The sequence below is a fragment of the Stomoxys calcitrans genome, chromosome 4 (assembly GCF_963082655.1).
Source record: "Stomoxys calcitrans chromosome 4, idStoCalc2.1, whole genome shotgun sequence".
Taxonomy (NCBI): Eukaryota; Metazoa; Arthropoda; class Insecta; order Diptera; family Muscidae; genus Stomoxys; species Stomoxys calcitrans.
Genome location: NC_081555.1, coordinates 12,289,069 through 12,308,160, shown reverse-complemented (window position 1 = coordinate 12,308,160; position 19,092 = coordinate 12,289,069). Strand labels below are relative to the sequence as shown.

General features: G+C 37.4%; 2 protein-coding genes across 2 annotated transcripts in view; one reads left to right on the top strand and one right to left on the bottom strand.

Annotated features, from left to right (window-relative positions):
* The window catches only part of LOC106093385 (uncharacterized), a 325,894-nt gene that overhangs the window by 37,448 nt on the left and 269,354 nt on the right, over positions 1-19,092 (top strand).
* LOC131996713 (uncharacterized) overlaps positions 2,694-19,092 on the bottom strand; it is a 44,507-nt gene continuing 28,108 nt past the window's right edge. Inside the window, exon 3 of the mRNA XM_059366506.1 lies at positions 2,694-2,991. Coding sequence (XP_059222489.1) covers positions 2,694-2,991 — 298 coding nt within the window. The remainder of the gene's footprint in view (positions 2,992-19,092) is intronic.

Here is a 19,092-nt window from a genome sequence, read left to right as displayed (position 1 = left end):
TTCCTTATTTGCAAATGCAAACATGTCCCATGTCTAGACTAAGGCCATTAAACATGAAATTTTATACATTATACAGCATTTTTTTTTTGGATGGTGGGGAAAAAGGTACCAATTTAACCCTTGACATCTCATTAAACTTTTACGAAGAACTCAATAAAAGGGCAGACACTTTAAAATAGAAATTAGTAAAAAAAAACACTCTAAATAAAAGCAAAAAATTTTGCAAACTCATGAATATTTCATCAAGGGATATTGAATTTGGCAAATTATCCTAGAATAGCAAAAAAATCGATGAGCTGGGGGAACAGGCTTAAGTGTTAGCATATACATAAATCAGCACATTTGTCAACAAATACGGCTTTATGGGCCGAAAACCTTAAATATGAAGTTTGGTATACGAGGGCTGCTATATAAGTTTCAGCAAATTTGTCGACAAAGGCGTCTTTATGGGCCGAAAACCTTAAATATGAAGTTTGGTGTACGAGGGCTGCTATATAAGTTTCAGGCCTAGGCAAAACCAAGTGTTTCCAGGTCCAATCTGACATATCTATTGGAAAGTTGGACATTTTCTAGCAAAATCCTACTCAGAACGGTTGGACGTACAACCATCATTTGTGTTGTTCACAGTGAATTGAGAAAATGTATTTGCCAAAAACATGGAATTAACTCGTGAACATATTCGTGTGACCATTTTTCACAACTTGCGACGTGGATAATCGCAACAACAGAGCATTGATGAGCTTCATTCTTTGTATGGCAATGAATCAGCAACCTATAACGCTGTGAAAAACTGGAATTCAATCGTTTTTCGATGCTCTCTCAAAGTCGAATTTCCTGAAGGTCGTCCAAAAACCACCTTTGTGCGAGAACACATTGATGCCGAGCCTGAAATTATAATGAAAGATCGTCATGTGATAAGGGCATCCTAGGGCATTACTTTCCCCAGCATACCTTCAATATTACCGCAAAAAAGTTTGTACTTGTTGGATACAGCACAACTTGACAATCGCTCAAATAAAACTGGTTTCGATTATTGCGAAGAATTTTCGAAAAAAATACAATCGTGGTGCTTAATTTCGTCCAAATCCGGAGAAAAATTCATCATTTTGTAAACCCATAGCAGCTCTATGGGTAGCTCTATGAAATATGGTCTGCTTGGTTCAGAGAAATTTGGCGACAAATAAGGCTTTATGGCCCTTAGATATGAAGTTCGGTATACGAGGGTTGCCATATAAGTTTCTAGCCAACACTGTGTGTTGTCTTGGCTAGTAACTTATATGGCAACCCTCGTATACCGAACATTTGCCACATAAGTTTCTAGCCATCACTTTGTGTTGTCTTGGCTAGAAACTTATATGACAACCCTCGTATACCGAACTTCATATTTAAGGTCTAAGGGTGTTGGTTAATAGAAAAAAATAATCGACCGTGTGGGTCTTCAAAGTCGAGCCAAATCCAACAAATGTTGTTCTGTTTCTTTGGTAAAAATGGTCCTGTGGCAACTGTCTGCTTGAGCAATATAGGATAGTGAATTCTGCGTGGTGCACTACAATTTTAGTGCCTGATGTTTTCGGAGTAACTCGAAAACCGAACAAAAGAAGACGGGTAATTGTTCACCATGACAATGCAAGCTCGCAATCATGAGAGCAAGCTCTCACTCATAGACCGATTTGGACCATATTTGACACGAATGCCGAAGAGCCCACTGAGTAGCTCACTTTGTGAAATTTTGTCGCAATCAGGATATACATGCGTCTTTTGTGGGTTCAAGACCTCAAATAGGGAGATCGGTATATATGGCAGCTATATCCGACTAAAAACGATCATGTCCATAATTGGCACAGATTGGCCGAAGGGTTCAGCACAGCAAGTTGTGCAAAATTTATGCTTAATCCGGTAATTAATGCCTTTTCTATGAAGTTAATACTGCAAATCGGGAGATCGACATATATGGAGGCCAGGGACGTAGTCACATGGGCTGGCAGGAGGAGGATGCTGGAGGAGGAGGGAAGAGGAGGAGGAGGGAAGAGGAGGAGGAGGCAGGATGAGGAGGTAGGAGGGAGAGACAAAAGGAGGAGGAGGCAGGAAAAGGAGGGAAAAAGGAGAGGAAGGAGGGAGAGTCAGGAGGAGAAGGCAGGGTGAAAATGCAGGAGGAGGAGGCTGGAGGAGAAGGCTGGAGGAGGAGGCAGGAGTAGGAGGCAGGAGGGGGAGGCAATAGGAGGAGGCAGGAGGAGAAGGAAGAAGTAGGAGGCAAGAGGAGGAGGAAGCAGGAGGGCGAGACAGGGGGAAGAGGCAAGAGGAGAAGGCAGAAGGAAGAGGCTGGATGAGAAGGCTGGATGAGAAGGCTGGATGAGAAGGCAGGAGGAAGAGGCTGGAGGGGAAGGCAGGAGTAGGAGGCAGGAGTAGGAGGCAGGAGTAGGAGGCAGGAGTAGGAGGCAGAAGTAGGAGGCAGGAGTAGGAGGCAGGAGTAGGAGGCAGGAGTAGAAGGCAGGAGTAGGAGGCAGGAGTAGGAGGCAGGGGAGGAGGCATGGGGAGGAGACAGGGGGAGGAGGCAGGGGGAGGAGGCAGGAGGGGCAAGCAGGAGAGGGTGGCAGGAGGGGGTGGCAGGAGGGGGTGGCAGGAGGAGGAGGCAGGAGGGAGTGGCAGGAGGGGAAGGCAGGAGGGGGAGGCAGTAGGGGTGGCAGGAGGAGGAGTCAGGCGTAGGAGGCAGGAGGGGGTGACAAGAGAGGGTGGCATGGAGGCCAGGGACGTAGACACAAGGGCTGGCAGGGGGAGGCAGGAGGTAGCAGTAGGAGGCAGGAGTAGGAGTCAGGGGGAGGGGGCAGGGAGTGGAGGCTGGAGGGGGAGGCTGCAGGAGGAGGCAGCAGTAGGAGGCATGAGTGGGAGGTAGGAGGAGGAGGCAATATGAGGAGGCAGGAGGAAGAGGCAAGAGGAGAAGGCAGGAGGTAGAAGCAGGAGGAGATGGCCGGAGGAGAAGGCAGGGCGTGGAGGCTGGGGGAGGAGGCAGGGAGTGGAGGGGGAGTCTGGAGGAAGAGGCAGCAGTAGGAGGCACGAGGGAGTGGCATGAGGGGGAGGCACAAGGGGTGGCACGAGGGGGTGGCATGAGGGGGTGGCACGAGGGGATGCCACGAGGGGGAGGCGGTAGTGGGAAGCTGCAGGAGGAGGCGGGGGATGGCAGTGGGACCTCCACAAATTATTTTTTCATAGGCGAAATGTCAATAAATATCCCGTTAAGGGAAAATGTCAATAAAATATCCTCTAGACAAAGATGAAGATAAAATTTCAAAGAAATTTTTTCCAAGGGAATTTTTTGAGGGTTTCGAATTTTTTCTAGAGACAAAATGAAATTTTTTTAATGACAAAAATTTCCTTCTGTCCTAGTTTTGATGAAATTTTCGTTCAAATTACAAAGAAATTCGGCAGAGCTCGGCCGGGATTCGAACCTGGCCACATGGAGCAACAGCGAGGGCCTGGACTTCTAACAGATGCACCAAATCATGTGTAGTACGGAAGAAGTGTGATTTGCCACAGAAAGTCTGTCATTAGACAAAAATACATGCATTGGGAAAAAGTACAGCTAATAGACAGGGTTGTCGAGCGTGGGTGGTTAATGTGGTAATTGTATCATAGATGCGTTTTCGCTATTCATGCGATTCTTAAACATGAATCGGTCTGCACTCATTGATTAGTGAAAAGTTTGCCCCTGTTCCTAAGTGGAATGTTCAGGGGCAAAATTTGCAATTTTGCAAAGTTTCAGCTCAATACCTCTATTTTTAAAGACTGTAGCGTGATTTCAGCAGACAGATGGACAGACGAACGGACAGGCTGAGCTAAATCGCTTTACAATGTCAAGACTTTCATAAATATATGCTCTTTATGGGGTCAGAAATGGATATTTCGATGTGTTACAAACGAGATGACGAAATTAGTATACCCCCAATCCTATAGTGGAGGCTATAAAAACGAGTATACCCCCCTCAACTGGTGGAGGGTATAAAAATATTAAGTTATCTCAATTTCAATTTATACAAATTTTCCGTAATTTTTTTTTAAATGACCTAGGCAACCAAACTTGTTTGTTGGCATCTCTTGGCAACATTTTTGGAAGGCAGAGTAAATCCCAAACCAATTTCAAAAACCTCCCCCGGAAACACTAATTCATCAAGGCAACAAATTAATGAAGTAATTTAGTTTATTTTCCCAACATGCTTATGGCCTAACATCATTCTCACAAACAGGCTCCCCTGCCTTTGTGTCACACAACAAAGGGGGTGGGGCAAAAAAGAAAAATGTATCTTAGAGTACCTAAATCGTAAAACATTACAAAAGGTAACAAAAAAATAAAGAGAAGTAAATGCTTCATGACCTTCTTTTCAAATTTTAATGTGGCAAATTTTTCTTTGTTACACTTTCCTTTGGGGTTTTTTTCTTTCGTTTCATGTTTTTCAGCAAAACGACAAAGGCGGTGTGACATCAAAATGCTTAATGCCATTTTTTTGTTAATGATTTAAGTACTTGGCGCTATTAAAAATCCTCAAAGGAATGATGTTTTGTGCTTCATGTCCTTTGTGTCTCCATGAAACGTGACAACAAAGTCATGCTGAAAACAAATGCATGTTGAAGAAAATCCCCCCTTCATTCGTGGGACCCCTCAGTAACTGTGGCAGCTTTTTTTTGTTTTTCCCATTTTGCTTTTTTTCTATTCTGTCTTGGTATTACAGCAATTGGTCACTTTCTTCATGTTTTTGTTATTCCAGCCAAGTATCATAAATGATTTTTTAATGTTTTTCGTTCAAGAGATTAGGGCTAATAAGATTAGAAAACGTTTTCTGCTATGGACTTATTTTTCTTGTTTTTTTTTTTCTTTTATGTATTTAAGTAGTATTTTGAACACTTCATTAAAAGCAAAAGATTTCCAAGATGAAAAGGGGACTAGATAAATATTGAATGGCAAAATAAAGCACTTAGAGACAGTTGGTAGGGCAACAAAATTTCACACAGTTAGAGAGAGGAAGAGAAACATTTCAAATAAATAATAAAATAAAAATTAAAAATAAAAAAAAAATTAAATTAAAATTTAAGAACTAAAAATTTCCAACAGCTCAACAGAGAAAAAAAATTGAATTAAAAAAAAATTTAATTTGAAAATTAATATTTTCTTTCTGGTAGTTAATAGAAAAAAACCAAAAAAAAAACTAAAAATTAAAATAAAAAAAAAATCAATTTATAAATTAGTCATAATACGATGAAAAATGCATCTTTTATTCCGATTTCCATCGGTTTATATACAAGCTATATCCAAATCTGTACCGATCTGGACCGTATTAAACAGGGATGTCGAGGAGCATAACACAACTCGCTATACCAAATATCAACGAAATCGTATAATAAATACTCCTGTTATTGGCCAAAGATCCTAAATTCCTAAATTGAGGGATCGGTCTATATGGCAGATATATCGAAATATAGACTCGGTACGAATATCAAAGGATCTGACGCAACACATTTTGCCTAATTTCAGCGAAATCTGTTAATAAATTCGCTGAAAAACCTGAAAACCTTTAAAACCTTTTATTGGTAGATCGGTATATATTGCAGCTATATCCAAACCTAAGCCGTAAGTTGTGTTAGGCTCCTAGACATCCTTTTTCAATACAGTCTGGGTATTGAAAAAGGATATCTAGGAGCTTAACACAACTCGCTATACTAAATTTCAGCGAAATCGGACAATAAATGCGACTTTTATAAGCACAAGACCTAAAATCGAGAGATCGGTCTATATGGCAGCTATATGCAAATCTCGACCGATCTAGGTCAAATCAAAACAAGGATCTCGAGGGTCCTTACACAGTTCACTGACCCATATTTCAGCGACATCGGATAAAAAAAGCACCTTTTATGGACCTAAAACCTTGAATCGGCTGATCGATTTATATGGCAGCTATATCCATATCTGAACCGATCTGAGACAAATTAAACAAGAATGTCGACAGACCTAACGTAACTCACTGTCCCAAATTTCTAAGAAATCGGATAATAATTACGGCTTTTATGGGCTTAAGACCCAAAATCGGCGGATCGGGCTATATGGCAGCTATATCTGAATATAGTCCGAATTGAAACATATTTGGGTCTGATGTCAAGACACTCAAACCAATTCAATGTTTCAAATTTCAGCGAAATCGGGTAAAAAATAAAGCTTTTATGGGTTTCAGACCCTATATCGGCAGATCGGTCTATATGGCAGCTATATCTAAATATAGTCCGATCTGAACCATATTTGAGTCGGATGTAGGGAGGCTTAAAACAACTCAATGTTTCAAATTTCAGCGAAATCGGATAAAAAATAAAGTAATTATGGGCTTAAGACCCTAAATCAGCAGATGGGTCTATATGGCAGCTATATCTAAATATAGTCCGATCTGAACCATATTTGAGTCGGATGTCGGGAGGCTTAAAACAACTCAATTTTTAAACATTGAGTTGTTTTCAGCGAAATCAGGTAATAAATAAAGCTTTTATGGGCTTAAGACCCTAAATCGACAGATCGGTCTATATGGCAGCTATATCTAAATATAGTCCGATCTGAACCATATTTAAGTCGGATGTCGGGAGGCTTAAAGCAACTCACTGTATCAAATTTCAGCGAAATCGGGCAAAAAATAAAGCTTTTATGGGCTTCAGACCCTATATCGGCAGATCGGTCTATATGGCAGCTATATCTAAATATAGTCCGATCTGAACCATATTTGAGTCGGATGTCGGGAGGCTTAAAGCAACTCACTGTATCAAATTTCAGCGAAATCGGGCAAAAAATAAAGCTTTTATGGGCTTCAGACCCTATATCGGCAGATCGGTCTATATGGCAGCTATATCTAAATATAGTCCGATCTGAACCATATTTAAGTCGGCAGTCGGGAGGCTTAAAACAACTCATTGTTTCGAATTTCTGCCAAATCGGATAATATTTGCGGCTTTTATGGGCTTCAGACCTTAAATCGGCAGATCGGTCTATATGACAGCTATATCTTAATATAGTCCGATCTGAACCATATTTGAGTCGGATGTCGGGAGGCTTAAAACAACTCAATGTTTAAAATTTCAGCGAAATCAGGTAATAAATAAAGCTTTTATGGGCTTAAGACCCTAAATCGACAGATCGGTCTATATGGCAGCTATATCTAAATATAGTCCGATCTGAACCATATTTGGGTTGGATATCAGAGAACTTAAAAAAACGCAATGTTTAAAATTGCAGCAAAATCGGGCAAAAAATAAAGCATTTATGGGCTTCAGACCCTATATCGGCAGATCGGTCTATATGGCAGCTATATCTAAATATAGTCCGATCTGAACCATATTTGAGTCGGATGTCAAGACACTTAAAACAACTCTATGTTTCAAATTTAAGCGAAATCGGGCAAAAAATAAAGCTTTTATAGGCTTCAGACCCTATATCGGAAGATCGGTCTATATGACAGCTATATCTAAATATAGTCCGATCTGAACCATATTTGAGTCGGATGCCGGGAGGCTTAAAACAACTCAATGTTTAAAATTTCAGCGAAATCGGGTAAAAAATAAAGATTTTTATTTTTTATTTTTATTTATTTATTTATTAACAAAAGTAATACCAAAGCCTTCGCGGCCAAAAACGTATTACCAAGATTACATTCCCAAATAGAAAAACTTATATATACATACTTAATTAACAAACTCGATAATCTACAACGATTATTTGCAATAATTCAATTGGCTCCCCAGCCATTACTATGTACTTAATTAAAAATTAATAAGTTAAAAGTTAAAACATGTCCTTGTTATGTTAGCAGCGAAAGAAAAAAAAACAAGAATAATATACCCAAAGCAAACAATTATGTGGAATCAGAAGCGAAAAAGGCAATAAGTTTAAGGCGAAAAACATTATTAGAATGTGAAAAAATCCGTAACTCAGCCGGTAATAAATTCCAACATCTAGCCACACGGACTGTAAATGATCTCTCAAATATAGACCGGAATATACGGGGCAAAATGATATGCGTGCTTCTACTCGAGCGTGAAAAATTGAAATATCCGCATAAGGGCACGGGCACTCCACTTTTAACAACCTTGTAAAAAAAAATGGTATTACGTAGATCAACATAACGGCGAAAAGATGTTCCCAAAAAGTCTCTGACAAACCTCGAAATATGATCACGAACATGGGTTTAAGACCCTAAGTCGGCAGATCGGTCCATATGGCAGCTATATCTAAATATACTCCGATTTGGACCGTTCAAGAACTCAACCTACGTGCAGCAAAAAGACGTCTCTGTGCCAAATTTCAGCTCAATATCTCAAATTTTGAAGACTGTAGAGTGATTGCAACAGACTGGCGGACAGACACATGGATGATCGTTAAAACAAAGAATCTTTCTCTCAAACACTCCAAGCACTGCCTCTTATGCTTTCACAAGTACCCATACCTCAGAACCATATAACAGCACGGGCGGTATCAGTGTCTGGTATAGTGTAAACTTCATCTGTCAAGAGGTGGCCTTGTTTCTAAACTGCCTACTTAGTCCAGAGTAGCATCTGTTTGTCAGTATTATTCTTCGCTTAATCTCAAAACTGGTGTCATTCGTTTCGGTTACGGCGGTGCCGAGGTAGATAAAGTTACCGACTGTCTCACAGTTGCGGTTCCCAACTTTCTCCATTTTCTTTATCTGCTCGGTTGTGCAAGGCTTTTTGGGAGTGGAGACCATCCATTTCGTCTTATCTCTGCCTGCCAGACCCATTTTCACTGACTCTCTTTCGATTCTCTCAAAAGGCAGCAGTTACTACTTCCGGTGAGCGACCTATGATATCATTGTCGTCGGCATAGGCGAGTAGCATGTGCTCTCTTGTTCTTCTTCTTCTTCTTCTTCAGCCGGATATTAAAGAGATCACACGATAGGCTGTCTCCTTGTCTGAAACCTCGTTGGGTATTAAATGGTTCGCAGAGATTCTTTCCTATTCTTAGTGAGCAACGTGTGTGTCAGCAGGTGTCATCCTGCAGAGTCTTATTAATTTTGCAGGTATACCAAACTCAGACATGGCTTGAAATACCTTTGAACGTAAAGGAGTATCGAAGGCGGCTTTATAGTCAACAAAGATATGGTAGCTGTTGATTTGTCCTTCCCGAATCTTTTCCAGGATTTGGTGCAGTGTGAATATCTGGTCTTGGGTGGATTTGCCAGATTTAAAGCCGCATTGATAAGGCCCAATTATCTCATTGACTTTAGGTTTTAACCATTCACACAGTACTTTCGAGAATATCTTGTAAGCGATGGGCAGAGGACTTATTCCTCTGTAGTTGGCACATTCCAACTTGTCTCCTTTCTTGTTTACGAGACATAGTATGATGAGGTTCCAATCATCGGGTATGCGTTCTTCTGGCCAGATTGCTTAGATAAGCTGATGCATACGCCCTATCACCGTGTCGCCTCCGGTTTTAAATAGTTTAGCGGGTAATCCGTCGGCTTCTGCTGCCTTGTTGCTCTCTAGTCGGGTCACTGCTACTTGGACCTCATTCTGACTAGGAGGTAAACATTCTATATCATCATCAGGGATTGGTTCTGCGGTATCCTTAGCTGATGCATACGCCTTATCAGCATGTCGCCCCCGATTTTATATAGTTCAGCGGGTAACCCGTCGGCTCTTGCTGCCTTATTGTTCTTTAGTCGGGTCACTGCTACTTGGACCTCATTCTGACTAGGAGTTAAACATTCTATATCATCATCAGGGATTGGTTCTAAGGTATCCTCTTCGCCGCCAACGTCGGACACTAGTTGGGTAAAATGTTCTTTTCATAAAATTCCATAAAAATTATAGTAATTTTTTTTTTTCTAAATTATAATGGCCTCATTCACATAACTTAATAAAGCCTTAAATTAGGTTTATTTGACAGTTCTATAAAGGAAAACTTTCAAATAAACCTATTTCGAATCAACATTTAGTGTTGTGAGTACTGGTGTAACCACTTTTTGTCCTTTTCATATCATTTTTTTTCTAAGCACCCCATTGAAAACATTGTTGAATTATTATTTTCCCTTTGTTCTAATGATTTGAAATTTTTTTGTGACTGCTCTCATTTTCTTTCAAATGCTTTTGACATTTTTAAAACCACAATTTACTTTGACAAATTAATCATATTACCAACTGTTGGTGTCATGCCATAATTCTGTTTGAAAAAACAAAAACAAAAACACAAAACTTTATTAATTTCAATTACAACATGTCCTGGTCAGAAGGCTACAAAGTTGTAGTTATTTGTTTGTGGTCAATGAAAGTTTTTATTAAATTGTTTGAGTTTAACAGAAACCGGATGTGGCAAACTTTACAAAATAGTATGAGTGGAATATAAAAATAAAAAAGGATGCCGATGATAGATATAAAAATATGATTATCTATTGTTTTATTAGTTTAGCCTAGGATGGGAGGACGATGGCAGTGCGACACCTCTTTGAAGAGCAGTTGTTACATGGCATAGTACCTCACAAATGCTGTATGTTTGTGTGTTCCTTATAGACTCAGAAGCGGCTGAACCGATTTTCTTGAAATTTTCACTTTTTTCCATAATGACCCCGTGGTGAAAATAGGGTACTACATTTTTTGATATCTGAAGGGGGACGGACCCTCCCCCTTAACCTAATTTTCAGAAACACCAGATCTCGGAGATGGGTGGTGCGATTTAAGCGAAATTTTGTGTGCTCTCATATAGCACCCTAAAAATAAAAATTTGGTAACCAAATTTTGGATGGGGTACCTAGGAGGGCTGCCCCACCCTAAAACCTATCAAACATATATTTAGACCAATCACGACAATATGGGACTCAAATGAATGGTATTTGGGATAAGAAAACGCATGTGATATCCAATTGTCGGACCAAGTGCTAGGAGGACCACCCCAAGCCCCAAAACACCCCTAAATCGGACATATTTACCAACCATGGGAATATAGGACTCAAATGAAAGGTATTTGCGAGTAGAATACAAATCTGATATCCAAATGTGGGACCAAGTTTCTGGGGGTCCACCCCTTCCCCAAAACACCCCCCCCCAAACTGGACTTATTTACTGACCTGCGAATATGGGGCTTAAATAAAAGGTATTTGAATATAGAATTCGAATCTGATATCCAAATATGGGACAAAGTGTTTGGGGGGCCGCCTCTCACCAAAAACATCCCCCAAAGGGGACAAATTTACGACCATAGCAATATGGGGCTCAAATGAAAGGTCTTTGGGAGTAAAGCACGACTTTGATATCAATATTCGGGAAAAGTGTCTATTAGTGTCCCGAACAACGATTACTGTGGACGATGTTTTGATGAGGATGAGACGACCAAACACCTGCTCTGCTCATATCTAGGTCTTCTGAACCATAAGCTTTCCATTCTAAGGAGGCGGTATTTCATTGATCTTGGCGAACTTGCGGATGTGTCCCTGGAGAGTGTTCTCAGATAAATGGACATGTGGATTTGATTTGACAAGGGACGTGACGAAATCTTCGATACCTTGACATGCATGCTGCGACGCGGAGCTTGCTTCCCATCCCTATCCTATTTCTATATTTCGTGCATTTTTTTAATATCTTGTCCCATTTCCCAGACACTACTTCGGGACAAAGAGGGAAGTTTTCACTCAATCGCAAACCCTAATTTCATAGTTTTTCTAACTAGAGTTTCCCAATGAGCCGTACTGGTCTCCAAGTAAACTGACCTTTCGGCGTGAGCGTTTGTTATTCAAAGTAGCCCTAATGTTTGCTAAAACAATGGTTTTTTTCTGCTGAAAATGGGAAAGCAGACATGACCGCTGTTTAAGCAAACATAGGACTGTTGTTTAAGCAAACATTTTCGTTTGCCATTTCAACTAACAAAATCTGCTGTGTCAACTACTGCTAAAATATTGAACATGTATTGATGTTGAATAGTCAAAAAACTTTTGCTACGATAGCTAATAAATTTCACTGCTTTGAAAATTTCGCATATAGTATTTTATTCTCCGCTTTTAATTTATTTTATTTTTATTTTGTTTTATTTTATTTTATTTTATTTTATTTTATTTTATTTTATTTTATTTTATTTTATTTTATTTTATTTTATTTTATTTTATTTTATTTTATTTTATTTTATTTTATTTTATTTTACTTTATTTTATTTTTTTATTTTATTTTATTTTTTTATTTTATTTTATTTTACTTAATTTAATTTTATTTTATTTAATTTTATTTTATTTTATTTTATTTTATTTTATTTTATTTTATTTTATTTTATTTTATTTTATTTTCTTTTCTTTTATTTTATTTTATTTTATTTTATTTTATTTTATTTTATTTTATTTTATTTTATTTTATTTTATTTTATTTTATTTTATTTTATTTTATTTTATTTTATTTTATTTTATTTTATTTTATTTTATTTTATTTTATTTTATTTTATTTTATTTTATTTTATTTTATTTTATTTTATTTTATTTTATTTTATTTTATTTTATTTTATTTTATTTTATTTTATTTTATTTTATTTTATTTTATTTTATTTTATTTTATTTTATTTTATTTTATTTTATTTTATTTTATTTTATTTTATTTTATTTTATTTTATTTTATTTTATTTTATTTTATTTTATTTTATTTTATTTTATTTTATTTTATTTTATTTTATTTTATTTTATTTTATTTTATTTTATTGTATTTTATTTTATTTTTTATTTTGTTTTATTTTATTTTATTTTATTTTTGCACGATGTAGGCGGCTAATTGACCGGTCCCGAACGTGCAATAAAATGTTCACCGAACTCGCCTCTCAATAAATACATTGTTACGCGTTCTGTGTGGCATGTGGCACTGTCTTGTTGAAACCACGAGTCATGCAAGTCAAGCTCTCTTTGCATTTTGGGTAAAAAAGTTACGTTACGTTTCGCACCATCTGTGAAGAAGTGCGGTCCAATGATGCCACCAGCAAATAAACCGCACCAAACTGTGATTTTGTTGGATGCATTGGTGGCAGACCAGCCCCCATTACGGTAGTGGAATTGTTATAAAAGAGGGTGGTTATCTTATCCATGGTGGCGGGTATCCAAAGTTCGGCACGGCCAAACTAAATATGTTTTTATTTGTTTTTGGTTGATCAATTTTACAACCCTGAAATTCGATGGTAGGTTAATTCTTGCCTTTATTAGACCATGGGGCGTATAGAAATACAAAAATTATTTTTTAGTATAACGTATACGCTCCATGGTGCACTTTTGGTGAACTTAAGATTTTTCATTCCATGTGAAGGTATGAAAAAATCGAATTGAATTTATATTGAACGAATTGATATCTGTAGAGGTTAAACCAATTCTGTTTAAATGCAAGCTACTGGTGATGGAAAATAAAGCAAGTTAGTGTGTGCAGCATATTTTATGAAAAACAAAAAAATTTAAAATAATTTGCTTTGAGAATACTTATGAATGATTTATAAAACAAAATGCTGTTAAGCATATAATTTCGTTTCATGAATTCTGTTTAAATCTCATAAAAGATATTTTAATTTAAGCCAATAAGTGAATTTAAGAGGAATATCAAAGTTTTAGCTTCCTTGAAACAGTTCATATGCCTAAAATTAGGCTTTAAAAAATCTTTTATTTTTTTTGTACACTTCCTTATAATAAATTTAATTTATTATTCGACCAAAAGCTAAGAACAAACAAATCAACAACATTGGTTTTCTATGCTGGAAGCGGAATTTTGATTTTAAAACAGAACTTACTACAAATATAATTTATCTTGTTAAATTAAAAACAAGACATTAAATAAACAAAATCCCTATGGAAATGCTACCAAGAAAAAAGCCAATTCTTTGGTAACATTAACAAACAGGCCAAAATGTATGCAGTAGTAGTGGTAAACAAGTGCGACTTGATGGACTTGGCTAAGGTCCTTGACAGGACATCAAACAAATATCAAAACAAAACTCTCCAAGGATTATAATACAATATTGCCAGGGTATTTGTTTTAATCACATTTCGGCAAATAAACAACAAAAAAGCTGCAAGGCAAAGGTAAAGAAAAACACACACACTCACACAGAAAGATGGAAAAATTGTCAAAGGACAGCAAAAATATAATTTTGGTGTTTTTTGTATACCATTTTTCATTATTTGAAGATTATTTAATAAAGCCATTTTAGCAAGGTGTTTCAAAGGAAAAAGTTATTAAAAAGTGTCTTAAGAAATGAAAAACAATGAAATTTATATTAAATAACAAAAGGGCATGACTAGGCTAATAGTATCTCATAGACATTTATTCTTATACCCACGACCGTAGGATGGGGGTATATCCATTTTGTCATTCCCTTTGCAACACATCGAAATATCCATTTCCGACCCGTAAAAATCTAAGACCATGTCAGTCCGTCTGTCTGTTGAAATCACGCTACAGTCTTTAAAAATAGAGATATTGAGCAGAAACTTTGCACAGATTCTTTTTTTGTCCATAAGCAAGTTAAGTTCAAAGATGGGGTATATCGGACTATATCTTGATATAGCCCCCATATAGACCGATCCGCCGATTAAGGGTCTTGGACCCATAAAAGCCACATTTTTTATCCGAATTTGCTAAAATTTGGGTTAGTGAGTTATTTTCGGCCCTTGGATATCCTCTTCAAATTTTGCCCAAATCGGTCCAGATTTGGATATAGCTGCCATATAGACCGATCCACCGATTAAGGGTCTTAGGCCCATAAAAGCCACATTTATTATCCGATTTTGCTGAAATTTGGGTTAGTGAGTTATGTTAAGCCCTTGGATATCCTTTTTCAATTTGGCTCAAATCGGTCCAGATTTGGATATAGCTGCCATATAGACCGATCCACCGATTAAGGGTCTTGGGCTCATAAAAGCCACATTTATTATCCGATTTTGCTAAAATTTGGGTTAGTGAGTTACGATAGGCCCTTGGATATCCTTCTACAATTTGACCCAAATCGGTCCAGATTTGGATATAGCTGCCATATAGACCGATCCACCGATTAAGGGTCTTAGGCCCATAAAAGCCACATTTATTATCCGATTTTGCTGAAATTTGGGTTAGTGAGTTATGTTATGCCCTTGGATATCCTTTTTCAATTTGGCTCAAATCGGTCCAGATTTGGATATAGCTGCCATATAGACCGATCCACCGATTAAGGGTCTTGGGCTCATAAAAGCCACATTTATTATCCGATTTTGCTAAAATTTGGGTTAGTGAGTTACGATAGGCCCTTGGATATCCTTCTACAATTTGACCCAGATAGGTCCAGATTTGGATATAGCTACCATATAGACCGATCCGCCGATTTAGGGTCTTAGGCCCATTATAGGCGTATTTATTGTCCGATTGTGCCAAAATTTGGGACAGTGAGTTATGTAAGGCCCCTCGACATCTTTCTGCAAGATGACCCAGATAGGTCCAGATTTGGATGTAGCTGCCATATAGACCGATCCGCCGATTTAGGGTCTTAGGCCCATAAAAGCCACATATATTATCCGATTTTGCTGAAATTTGGGTTAGTGAGTTATGTTAGGCTCTTCGACATCATTTTTCAATTTGGCCCAGATAGGTTCAGATTTGGATGTAGCCGCCATATAGACCGATCCGCCGATTAAGGGTCTTGGACCCATAAAAGCCACATTTTTTATCCGATTTTGCTGAAGTTTGGTACAGTGAGTTAAGTACGGCCCCTCGACATATTTCTGCAATATGATCCAGATAGGTCCAGATTTGAATATAGCTGTCATATAGACCGATCTCTCGATTTAGGGTTTTGGGGCCATAAAAGGCGCATTTATTGTCCGATGTCGCTGAAATTTGAAAGAGTGAGTTGTGTTAGGCCCTTCGACATTTCTGTTTAGTATGGCCCAGATCGATCCAGATTTGAATATAGCTGCCATATAGACCGATCTCTCGATTTTAGGTTTGGGTCTTTTATTGTCCGAGTTCGCCGAAATTTGGGACAGTTAATTGTGTTAGGCTCTTCGACATTTTCTGCAACTTGGCCTAAATCGGCCCAGATTTGGATATAGCTGCCATATAGACCGATATCTCGATTTAAAGTCTTGGCCCCATACAGGGTGCATTTATAATTCGATTTTACTGAATTTTAACACAGTGACTTATGTTAGGCTTTTCGACATCCTTTTCGTTTATGGTTCAGATCGGTTTTACTTGTTTTTTCTTTATATAAAAATTAAAAAAAAATTAGAAAACAAAACAATAAGACTAGGCAAAATTATTTTCTGGAAATTTTTTTTTCGTTTTTTTTTTCTTTGGCTTTGAAAATATTTAAATCAAGTGGTTAATATACAGCTTGGTCTTTGTTTTTGAAATTACTTTGCCTTGAGCAGAAATCTTACAAATTACTTTCATTTCCTTTCATATTATTAATTAATTTTTCCTCATTCATTATCCCTACTTTTATGGTTTAGCGAAAGGTCTTTTTTTTCCTCCCCCTCTCTCTCTCTCTTTCACTTCCTCACACACACACACACACACACTGTCTCATTCATGTAATTAGGTAATTACTTTCGCCATGACAATTAATGATTTAATCCCACTAAAATGTCTTCAAATCTTTTCAATTTTGATGACAAACTCAAAGACCTCAAAGAGCAAAGGAAAGGCGCACCAAGTTTTGTTTGAGAAATTTCTAATGAAATCTGCTAAACATCGCACTGGATTGAATAAAGAGCTTTAGCGGCTTATTGATGTGGCAAACAAGAAACCTTAAAAGCAAACTTTGCAAAGTAGGAGGATATTGGCAAACGCCAAAGGACAGCTAATGACAGTTGCTTTTGTATGGCATGCAAATCAATCAGATTAGAAAATAATACAAAAGCAAAACTGCTTTCAGATAACTCCTAACCTCGAACTTGCCTCTCCCACCCCTCTTTGCCTCGTTTACCTATGTACATGGCATGCATATACAAAGAGATTTGCTTAGTACCCTTAGCACTGCTCCAAGATTTGGGGTTTTGCTGGTTGAAGGACTACACAAAGCCTTAGACACATGCTTGCAGGACAAAGGCCTATTTTCATTTTCTTTCTATTACTAAAGTAGACTTGAAGTGGGGTCTTGCAAATTATTATTACATTTCCGTTTCCTGTCTATCAAAGGCCGGATGACAAGGCTATTTACAGGTTATTATTGTGATAAACACAATACGAGACAAAGGTAAGGCGTAGGTCACAAAGCAGATGTGTGAGGAAAAGAATGCTAAGGATCTACCTACCCTGCCTATGCTTTGTTGTCTAACCGAAGGTAAGCAATTTTTCCCCATTTCAGGCAAGAATACAAATTTCAATTGTTGGGGGGGGGGGGGGGCTTTTCAACAGTTTCTTCTATTTGCATTACTTTGCTTATTTTTCTAGTGGTTTGTCTTCATTCAAGCTTGAAATCATTTGTGTATCTAGGAAATTTTTTCATAAATTAACATTAAATGTTGTTAAATGGACATTTTCAAATATTGGGTTGCCCAAAAAGTAATTGCGGATTTTTTAAAAGAAAGTAAATGCATTTTTAATAAAACTTAGAATGAACTCTAATCAAATATACTTTTTTTACACTTTTTTTCTAAAGCAATCTAAAAGTAACAGCTGATAACTGACAGAAGAAAGAATGCAATTACAGAGTCACAAGCTGTGAAAAAATTTGTCAACGCCGACTATATGAAAAATCCGCAATTACTTTTTGGGCAACCCAAAGTAAAGTTTTTCAATTCACAAAACTTATTGTCAAATAAACCTACTTTAAAGCTGCCATAAGTTTTGTGCATATGGGCTTTAATCTTAATCTTAGCCATAAGGGCGTATGACAATTATTAATTATATTAATATCATGTATACAACCCCAAGTTCAACTTTTATCTATGCCAAAGGGGCGTATGACAATTATGAATTATATCAATATCACGTATACAACACACAGTTCCAATAAGAATTTGCAAAAACAAGAAAAAAGGCATTAAGTTTAGCTGAACGACACTGATATAGGTATGCATTTAAAAAAAAGACGTATATGTGCCAAATTTCAGCTCAATATCTCAGTTTTTAAAGATTACGCGCTACGGAGGCCACCGTAGCGCGGCGAGACCATCAGAAAAAATTTCAGCGGTGGTTTTCCCTCCTAATGCTGGCAACATTTGTGCGGTACTATGCCATGTAAAATTTCTCTCCAAAGAGGTGTCGCACCGCGGCACGCCGTTCGGACTCGGCTATAAAAGGAGGCCCCTTATCATTGAGCTTAAACTTGAATCGGACTGCACTCATTGATATGTGAGAGGTTTGCCCCTGTTCCTTAATGGAATGTTCATGGGCAAAATTTGCATTTTTGCATTTGCATAGAGTGTTTACAACAGACGGACGGACGGGCGGATAGACGGACGAAACCCCAAACCTACGTGCTTAATAATGCCCGAAGTGATCCTTAACCACCTTTAGCTCCGATATAAACCGTTTTCCCGGTTTTACTTCTTGAGACCCCGGAGCCATTAAAATTCGACAAGCAATTCCGAGTGATGGACATTATTGATCAATAATCTCAGTAGGTCAATATCCGTTGGTGCGTATGACGATTATTAATGGAGTTAATATCACATCATGAAAAAGTTGGATAGACGGACAGCCATGAATAGTGGGCCTTACAGGGGCGAGCATAGCATAGCAATTCATATTCATTATGCTTTGCCTTTTAGGAGATACAGGGCAGAGAATTTGAAAATTACGATCCATGGTGAAGGGTATATAAGTTTAGGGGCTGCCGAACTTGCTTGCTTGCTTTTATGTGTTTAATATACATTTAATTTTTTTTGTTTTAATAATTTAATTTTTTTTAACCTCTCGTTTTTAATTTGTTTTTAATTTGTTTTTAAATTTTTGTAAAATTTTAGGGCTTGTTTTTAATATTTTTGTATACCTTTAAATAATAATTTTAATTGTTTCTTAGTTTTTTTTTATTTATTTTGTTATTTTTTTTTTTTTTTTTTGTTAAGTTATACCACACCAATATAAACACTCAAAAAAGTCGATAAAGAAATTTCATTAAAATCCGAC